The sequence below is a fragment of the Cariama cristata genome, unplaced genomic scaffold (genome assembly GCF_000690535.1).
Source record: "Cariama cristata isolate BGI_N322 unplaced genomic scaffold, ASM69053v1 scaffold10710, whole genome shotgun sequence".
NCBI lineage: Eukaryota > Metazoa > Chordata > Aves > Cariamiformes > Cariamidae > Cariama > Cariama cristata.
The window spans coordinates 226-10,616 of record NW_009595255.1 but is presented as its reverse complement, the minus strand read 5'-3'; the positions used below and the strand labels follow the sequence as shown (position 1 = coordinate 10,616).

Sequence of the window (10,391 nt, the reverse complement as noted above, 5' to 3'; positions counted from 1 at the left end):
TTTCCCAGGCTTAAACATGCCAGGTAGTTCACTCCTATTTACTTCACTGCTCCTTTACTCTAACCTCTGTCCTTCCTCCCCACCCACCACCTACAAAGAACACAGAGGCCTCAAACTTCCAAAAACTATTAAACCAAAACATAAACAAGCAGTTTGGCAATAGATTCAATTCCATCACAATCTCATATGTTCTTCCTGGCTTGGCCCTTTCTACAACCAACGTCCAGAGGTAACACCGTGATGAAAAAAATCCAACTTTCTTCCTCCAGAACAGTAACAGCCAGTCTTCAACAGACCTCTCTCCAGAAAGATCGCGCTTGACACAGCCACAGACTAAAGCTGAAGAGGGGGGTGAGACACCAGTAATAAAATTAAAATCCCAAGCAAACCTTGACTGTAACTGGACAATGCCAAGAGTCCTCCTCTGCACCTCAGACAAAAATGCTGGCTGCCATCCCACTCTGTGCCAAGCATGAACTCTAATCTTGTTTATGACCTGCAGTATTTCATAAGAGATGGCAGGGTTAACATTGGTTTTCTTTCTTTTTTCTTCTTTGCCAAGTTCTCAAAAGGGCTTAAAACAGTTAGGCATAGAGACACAAAAGGAGCAATTACACTACACAACAACTAATCGGAAACAGTACTCAAACATTAGACTGGATGGGACTAAAGTCCACTCTACAAACTGAATCAAAAAGAAACAGGAGGAAAAAAAAAGAAAGAGTTTTTAAGTGCTAATGTAATAAGAAACAATCTTAAAGACTCACTAAATACATGTGGGGCAATGGAGGGGTCCCCTTCTTTTAAATATATTTACATAATATTAAAGCTTTTTATTTTGCTTTTCTTGCCAACAAAATTTTCTAGCTACCCTGGGCAAAGTCCCCATTTAAATTAAGAGGTTAAGGATTTTATAACATAGACAGAGTGTTAGACCCGTGGCCCGTACATGTCTCCCAGCTTTCTCCTTCCCTCCCTCTCTCCCTCTGCTGCCGAGGGGCCTGATGCCTCGCCTGCTTCGCACCGCCTGGCATCAGCCGTAACATCGGCACAAAGCACCTCGACCTGTTACCACTTCGCAAAAGCACAGGAGACTACAATCAAGGCTTGCCTAGACACACACACAAAAAAAAAAAGGTTCTGCCATTTAGCTGCTGCAGTTAAATGGTAAAAACAGACTAATGTGGACACAGCAATACCAGTTTAGAAGTGTTTATACCATTTACACTGCACTGGAAGGGAAAATAACTTATCCAAGTATAAGTGCATCCACACTACAGCCTATGCCAGCACAGTATCAGTTACAATAATAACACATCAGTCTCCTAATTGACAGAATTATATCAGCTGAACTCTTCTAGCATAGACCAGGCCTAAGACATGAGGTAGTGAAAAAGAAAATCAGGCTCAAGATCTTTTTTCATTCCGTAGCATCGATAGACTCTAAAAATATTCACTGCTCAGATTTATGGATTTTAAAAAATGTTTTAAAATCCAGAATTTAAAGCTAACATCCCGACTCACACAGGATTTACAAATGGAGGCATAAATGGTAAAAACTCCCTTGCGCAGGGTCCCAATTCAGTAAAATATTTTTATGATAGAAAGCACATAAGCATGTGTTTGTCTCCCACTGAAGCAAGGGGAAAGGAAGCACATGGATAAGTGCTTTCTGAAACCTGGGCCACAGTCAGAAATCACGGTCTTTGTAGAATTTATTTCCTCATTCATTTCAGTGCTGTTTAATCACAAGTTATTCATGTTTTAAGACAGTGGGAAAAACATAAACAATGGAAGCTAAATCAAGTTTGTTACAACTGTTCAATATTTACAGCATTCATAGCATAAAACAGAAGTATTTTTGGTAACTTAAGACAAATACCTTTTTTCTTTGTTATTAAATGTACCGCAGCAGTCCTGTTAAACAAACCCACTGTCTCGGATATTAAAGAAATTGTTGTTTACATTTACTGAGTCATTTAAATTAAAAATCTGCTCCTGTTCCAAACCCCACTCGCCTTCGTCTTCATCCTCCGGTTCTGCCTCGGACCCATTCCGACTGTTTTCGTACAAAAAGATCTGCTCATCCACGTGAGCCGGGGCTAACCGGTTTCTCTTTGCACTTACAACATTAGCAGAAGAACCAAAAAGACGTTCAGGGAAGACCCTCGTGGCCAGAATACACCAGTATTTTTGAAGAACCTTTGGTAAAACTGGAAATAGCGCTAGTCTGTCAGACCACCACTTCAGCGGGTCTTCATTCAAACCGAGGACCTTTTGTGACTTGAAGTTGCTCAACTCCTCAACAATCTGAGCGTGCCATTCCTCCTGGTCTTCCACACCTCCAGTCTGGCAAAAGATCTCTGCGAGCATGTTATTGATGACACTGGTAGGAGGAGGAGTAGAGGAGATGATGATTTTTTTCACAGGTGGCTCTTCTGAAACAGCAAAGAATTTCTCTTCAGTCCTAAAGGTATTTTCTTTTACTTTCTCCAGCAGGCTTTTTGCTTCTTCCACCACTCTGTTTTCAACCTGCTGTCGCTCAAAGGCTGAAAGAAAAGGCAGTTTTTTGTAGCGGGGATCCAAGAAAGTTGCAACGTTCAGAAACATGTCTATCTCAGGCGTATGCTGGTAGGTGGTTGACAACTCTTTAGCAATCACCTCCTTTGCCATGCTGATTTCTTTCAAATCGTTTTCTTTGATGTTCAGGGTAGTATTCAGAAGCATGTGGAGAAGTGGCTTCACCATACTTATCGTCGGGTACTTTGAAGCAGACATCATCTCCGCAACCTGCTTAAAAGGCTGCAGCAGCTCTACCAGCCCTTCAATTGTATTCCACTCGCTGGCTTCCAGCATGAGGTGGTGGTTGTTGCTGTCTTCCACAAGAACAGCTGCAATGACAAACTGCTGCTCCTTCAGACGCTGCAGCATGGCAAGCGTGCTTCCCCACCAGGAAACACGGTCACTTACCAGCATGCAGTGGAGAATATTCTGCTGCTTCTGCTTCTCGCTCAGCATGTACATCGCAACCGTAGACTGCTGAAAATACTCCACCAGTTTTCGGCACCTGGCAAGAAGGCTGCAGAGTTTGGGGAGCTGAAAAGCTTGTTGTATTCCTGCGTTAAAAGTGTGCCCCAAACAAGGCATCTGTACGGGAATATCTAGAAGAGAGCAAGCTTTCACAATGTCTTTACTGTAATCTGTTGTAGCACCAAAGACTTTTGTATTGATCCCCCACTCAATGAACGTTTCATAAAGGACTCGCGTAATAGTCTCTGCAGTATTATCCTCTGGTACTTCAAATGTTTTTAAACACCGCGAGTTCACAGACAGGCAGTTGGCAGGATTGCTGCTGAGAAAGTGAACTGCAACAGTTACGTATGACCTGTTCTGGTTTTCGCTCCTCCACATGTCCGTGGATATGCCACACCACAGAACCTCGGTAAGTTCTTTCAGCACAATTTCTCTAACGGCATTGTACTTTTCGGGAATAGCTTTTGTACAGAAGTATTTCCGGCTCGGAAGTTCATACCTGGGGTCCGCTGTTCTCAAGAGGGCCTTGAAGGTGGGTTCATCAACGATAGAAGCTGGATACATGCCCTCACAAATTAAGCTGATGACTGCAGATGTCAATTCCTGGTGCTTTTTGTTTTCATAGTTCTGGTAGGTCTTCATGATAACGCTATCTTGAACAACCTGCTGCGACGACTCCGGCTTGATTTTTGAAAACGCAGTGGCAAAGGCTTCCCTCATTTGCTCAGTGTTGCTTTTCACAAATTCGCAGAATTCGTCAGGGTGATTTTTCTCAAGGTGGTAGGAAAGGTTGGACGTGTTTCCTGAATAGGCGATCTGTGCCATGCAAATACGGCAGTAGATCTTCTTCCACTGTAATATGCATCCTTCTGCATTGGTATCAAACCCAAAGTACTTCCACACTTTACTCTTTGCTCTCGGGTGAGCCACTAACTTTAGGTCTGATGGGGAACCTTCTAAACTTTTATTCTCCATTGCTTCTTGGCCACCGTCCCACCTTTTGATCCTTCACTCATTAATGAGTACCTGATAAAGGCAGTAAGATAAAGATACAATGAGAAAGCACAAGTTGGACCACTCTTAAGTATGTGAAAACAGCGTTTCTGTGAACGTATCAAGAAACCTACCTTACTAATTACATTTGCAAATTTAAAGATGAGATTTGCAGGAAGTGTAACCTCCGGAATGTTAAAAATTAAAAAGGGTTTTAATATATCGCATTCTGCTGTGAAACTGAGCTAGAAGATCTGAGTAAATCTTGTTTCTGCCATGACATAATTCTGGGTAGAAAAAGTGTAACCACCACCACCACATTGCTGAGACATTACTGTCACACAACCTGGTCATCTGCTATAGCATTTTCCTGCCTCTTAAGTTACAGTTAGGGCTAGACCAACATCCTCTTGCCCAAGAGTTACTGAACTTCACTGTTAACATTTATTTCAATTGAAACCTGATACTGAAAGAGCAAAGGTTTTATAGCCTGTTTATTTTGAAAGAAGTTTTATTAGCTCAATCTAACTGTTCCAGTGTTTGCTTTAAAAAAAAAAACAAAACAAACTGTCGTGCAAATTATGGCATTAATCTGTTCCTCTGAAATGTAAAGATGTTTTCTGACTGAAATAAAAGGAAAAGGAATTTGAACCTACATGCAGATCAACAATATGCGTCTGACACCTTTCCTGTCCTTTTCTTTCTGAAATCAAAGCCCTCTCCTGAACTACTAGTTCACAATCATGGTTCCTGGAATAACAGTGCATTATAATCACAGGAAAAGCAGACAGGGAAGCACTAATAAATGTTATTATCCTTATCAGCTGGAAAATAATTTTGCTGTATTTTCTTCAAAAGGCTACAGAAGTCGGGAGGGGGTGACACTCTAGAGATGAGCGTGGCGATAAGGCAAGACTTGGCAATCTGTACCTCAATATCTGCACAGGAAAACACGTCTTGTGCAGCCACACGCAAGTATGACTTGAGGCCTACAGCGTCTCTGTGCACAGTGCTCGGAGACAGCACCCACCGGAGCCGATTTCACTACACCAAAGAGTCAAGCCACAGCACAGCATGACTGTACACTGACGATTCTCCATTTCTTCCAGACCACCAGCCGAGCCACCCTGACAGCAACAAGCCATTCGCCAGGGATCTGGCCAGGAGAAGGAAGCCATCAGTTAAACACGGATGCAACCTCCTCCACAAAAATCCAGGGGAAGAGAGCAGGAGAGAAACATCAGGAGCATCCCTGCAGCCAGCCTGAAAGCAATGGTATTGCTACTTCTCTGTTTGTCAGGAGCTGCACCTGTGCCCAAGCCTAGAAATCCCCAGGTGGTAAGACTGGCTGGTTGGGGGAGGAAGAAACAATCTGGCTTCTTCATATTGCTGCAAGGGAATATCCCCCAAAAAAAGTATGTGTGCAAGCTTCTCCGGTGTGCTTTCTGCTGTTGATGAGCACTCCCAAGAAAAGACGTTTTCTCTCTGACCTATAGCTGGTATTTTGCAGCACTTCCTGAATGTCTTGAATGAAAAACAAAAGATAGTTTTTCCAAGACTAAACATATTTATTTAAACATAGCTGTTGGATTAGAAGCAGAATGAGAGATGCAGGGCAAGCATTTTATTGGATCTGTTCTGAAGATGTACTTCTGGGTATAGACCTTTTTTTTTTTCCCCCTGAGGGGGGCAATGTTCTGACTACTAGCATGCCCTCTACTCTGATTCATCCAGTGCCTCTTAAGTTGCCAGGATAAAGTACTGATTCAATACGGTAATGCTGCCTAATTCCAAAGATGTGCATCTCAACAGCACCAAGGTATGCAATCCCACAAAAACTGATGATTTTGAAAGACAAAAGAGGTGTAATGTATAACAATGTAACCTGCCAGAGCATCAGACTGTGCATTGACAAGGTATGTCATATTAGTATGTATTATTATTGCTTTTAGATCCCTCCATTTCAATCCGTGACATGGTGTCTCAAGGAAGTATAGAGGCTCTTGGTATTTCACTAAATCTTACAGTTTCCTTTGCAGGTACGTGGCAGTTCCTGAAAGCGAAGAGGAAGGCACTGTAATAAAAGAGTTGATGCGTCTTTAATATTTAAAATTAGTACGACACACCTTGGATCATAAAAAGTTCATCACAGACTGATAAAATACAAGTCATTTTAGAGCAAGGGAGTGTTACAAACTCACCCCACCCTTCATTCTTATGTATGGTACAGTTCTGCCATTGTTTTGAGATGGATCTGGCACTTGGTGATAGTGGCACAGAGCAGCATTGCCACAGTTAAGGATATGCCAGCATAACACAGCCTTTATTATAATGCTGTAAACCACATTTCAGCTGTCATAATAGCTTGAATAAAAACTGTTAATCATCCCTGCCTCTCCTCAAGTGTTATACAGCATAACTGGCACTATGAAGAAAAAAAAAAAATGCCACACCTCATTTTTCTATAAGAAGAGGTAAAATTTTCCTCTTTCAGTTAAACAGCGTTCATAGCCTAGGCTTGGCAAAAACTAAAGCAGCTTCAACTTTGAGCCAAACTGAGGACACCAGCACCTTGCAGAATAAAATCCATTGGGAATGAAGCACCTCATTGCCTTTGGAAGTGCCGCTGCTTGTTACAAGGGCAGCTGATGGAAACGCTGTCTTTTAGCTTGCCAAACTTTCCATTATAAAAAAAAACACCTAGTGCCACTTTGGTTTGCTGAAAACCCTTCCTCATACAGAAGCCTTCAGGCTACGAACGTGCCTCTTCCTTTCTCCCCTGAATTCCCACTCACATCGAAACAGAGCGCACCTTCAGAGAAGCTGCCGTTTTCCCCACTCCTCCATGCAGCTGGCCAACACCACCAGCCAGTACCGTGGCCCAGGCTTTTAAGAGCCTGCAGACAGGATCTTCTGAGGGCCTCGCAGCGGACTCAGAGCTGCCGCAGGAGACGGAGGAGGAGGAGGAGGAAGAAGGGCCCAGGTTTCCTGGCCCTAGCACCTCACCCCCGCTCTCCCTGGGGCAGGCTGTGCTGTCTCCTCACACCTCTCAGACCCCTCTCACTCTCCTCACACAAACCCACGACTCACCTCTCCAGGACAGGCCTTGGGCCTAAATATTGAAACTCCAGCAACGAGGTGCATTGCGGAGGGCAGCGGTGCCACTCCTGCACCAGGAAGGGCTCGGTTTCCCCAGTGGAGGAGAAAATAGGTTCAAAACCCGTACAAGAGCCACTCGGATTGTGAAACCAAGCATGGGGATGTGAGGAAATGTTGGGTGTGCAGCCACCCTGCAACCCGAGCTCTGCCGCCTTGGGCGCGCACAGCGATGGCCCCCTCTCCAAGGACACCGCAGGTATCCTTGTCCCACCACCCCTGCCTCCTTCAGCGCAGGGACAAACATAAAACAAGTGTTTCCTCACTTCAGAAACCACCTATGTAATTCTCTCAGGTGCATGCATGGGGGAGAGGGATTAATTGTTAGATGCAACTTTATTTTTGCCTGTTGTCAATCCTTCCTACCTGGTTGCTTCTCTACCCACCTCTGGGTGTTTTACAACCCAGAGCTCATACAGCTTTGAGCAGGAAGTGCTCGGTCTATAATTAAGCTTTACTCATATAAAGTAAAAGCCCTCAATACATGAATCAAAATCAAGAGATGCAGGTATCCAAATTAGTATTTCACGATTACTTGTAAAGAAACTCGGTACAAATGATGATACTGAATAACTAGAAATTGGGGCAAATTAAAAATATGTATGAAATTTCCATCACTTTTAAGAAGAACAGGAGTCATCTTCAAGGTCTTCTGAACTTCAGTCACATTATCACCTTCTCCAGAGCCAGTCTTCTACAGATCACAGCTACCAAATCTAACTACAAAGGCTTCAAAACTACAAAACGTTCAGCATTTAGTCTTCCCCTACCAAATTTCAATGAAACATGTACAGCAGAAGAGAAAACGCAGGAGGAAGATGCCAAATACATTCCTTGAGAAGTTTTTAAAACACCAAAAAGATTATTATCATAATTATTATATGAACCATTTATGTTACCAGTAGGATGACTTTCAGTGACTATATTTCCAGGGTTAATATCCTGGTGTCACAATTAATATTAGTTTGTCTTTTATCAATCCACTGATCAGATTTTTGGTTTTAAAAAGTTTTTATATCAAGATCTTTAGTCACACAGGGCTTTTTTTTCCTCCAATTAATTAAGATTAAGGACTGTAAAAAAAAAATAAATTCAAGCAGTCATTTTTAATGAAAAAATCAATTGTTTAGACCACTGAACACTAACACAGTGTACATATTGGCAGTTATACTGTTTATGCAACTAGTACTTCAAAAAATGTTTTTATATAAGTTAAACGTAAGTTCCCTTTTACTTCTGCACGCTGATTTTAGTTAGCGAAGCAATCACTGACTGCACCCCATCTATCCTTCCAGCTCTGTATTTCCCTTCTCTGAGCTTCAAGATCAGAACTTCAGACCAACTTCCCTCTCTGTATTGGGGGGGGGAGGCTCACTTCAATAGCAAATATTGCTATCTTTTGAGTTTGCAACTCAAAACAATCACCAAGTTTTCACACTGAATTTAGACTTCAGAGCTCAAACCCCCCTCTTTCACCAAAAAACTGTCTTGAATCCCACCTATAAAAATTAGATGAACACCAGCAGGATGTGACAGAACAGGTGGTCACTTTTAAAACCCATGCAAAAGCACATGTGCCAAGACCATGCAACCCTGAGTAAGTTCGGGTAAAGAAAAAGAAAAGAAAAATGAAACTGATTTGGTTTACTTGGATTGAAATCCTGAACACTTCTTTCCAGCAAGTGCGAGAAAGTAAGCTTTTCTTGGAAAATTTGGCAGCAGAAGGGCTGCACTGACAGCAGACCCCTTTGCTCACCCACAGGGCTCAAGGACGAGCCACTGGGCATCCCTCTGTTGTAAACCTTCTACGGAAGAGCTGCACCGCTGCTGCATGAAGAGTGGGAACTCTGATAGGGGAACTGGGACCAAGGAGACGGGACGGGAGGCAAGGCTGGCTCTGCCGCCCTGCCCTGCCCTTCTCAGCCCCGATTCTGCTCCAAGCTCTCTCCGGGAAGGGACCCTGACAACAAAGCGCTTGTACTTGTGAGAGTTATGGACACCCCCTCAAAAGGGATATAGAAAATTTTTAACATACGCGCCTTTCTGGATTAGTGTCTAGAAAAGTTACTTGGCATTTTCTTACAGCAAGTGTAGTTTACTGATCCAAGCTTTAAATAAGCACGTTCTAACCAATACTTTGGCTTTTTGTTGCAACGCAGTTGCTATTTTGAAGTTATTATAGAAACGAGGTTAATCTGGGTTAAAAAGTTCCTGTTGACAAGCCGATTCACTTTTTTAAGCAATGCCTGGACGCAACGACTCGAAGCAAGGCAGCAGGTAACTGCCAAGAGGCAACTGCGCACAAATAACGATCTCAGGAGGAAACTACTTGTCCTTGGAAGAAACCACCCCAAATTGGGCTGAAAGAAAACTTTCCACATCTGTCAAATGTGTCCTGGTCCTACTTAGGCAGCTGACATTTCCCAGGTTGGATCTTCACTGCCTTCCTCTGGCATTTCCTAACTCAACACCTTTTTTTTTTTTTTTTTTTTTTAATATCAGCTAAGGACGTACTGCAACCAAACATTCGGGTCACATTTTCATCATGTCGTTTCTCTTTGGTTCGAAAAAAAGATTTGGAAAGTGTTACACACCCTAGGCACAATACCCAGCTTTACTCTGCCAAGAAAAACTAATGCTAGAAAAATGCTCAGATGACTTCAAACTGTAGACACATCTGCCCTTTTTGTCGCCTGGGTTCTCTCGTTTGTTTGGGAGTTTTAGCTCTGCCTTCTGAGAATGAGAAAAGAGAATCTCAGCCTATTGCAAAAGTATCGGGAACGAACAGAAAGTAAACAAAAAGCTACCCAAGGAAGCCATGTGTGATGAAATGCACAAATACGCTGTTACTGTATGGTGTACTCGTCTCATCTCCTCCCCAGCGCTTCAGATATTCTCTAAAATAGTTCCTCATCTCCTTACTGAAACACTATGCTCTCTTAATACCTTTTTTTTTTTTACTGTTCCTCTGGTGAAAACTATCAACACAGCCACAAAGGCTCACTTGCTGCCAGAGAAAGTTAAAGGCACCGACTTGCATGCAACTGTATGCTCAGCTCTGGTGATATCCTACGCGTCCGTCCAGACTCGTAGTTTGCTATAAGTTTATAAACTCAGAAGCATTTTAAAGTCTTCAAGCATAATGTGAGGAAAAGAGGAAATTCAGATCTTTGTTTTCTGGCAAACTCAAAGTTTCCTCCAGTCAGTAT

At 42.7% G+C, this 10,391-nt stretch overlaps 1 protein-coding gene across 1 annotated transcript; it reads right to left on the bottom strand.

Annotated features, from left to right (window-relative positions):
- Nucleotides 1-1,920: 1,920 nt before the first annotated feature.
- On the bottom strand, nt 1,921-4,070 carry ZBED1 (zinc finger, BED-type containing 1). The gene has a single exon (XM_009701430.1). It carries the CDS (start codon nt 4,006-4,008, stop codon nt 1,921-1,923), a length of 2,088 nt encoding a protein of 695 aa, XP_009699732.1. The 5' UTR covers nt 4,009-4,070.
- Between the last annotated feature and the right edge of the window lie 6,321 nt (nt 4,071-10,391).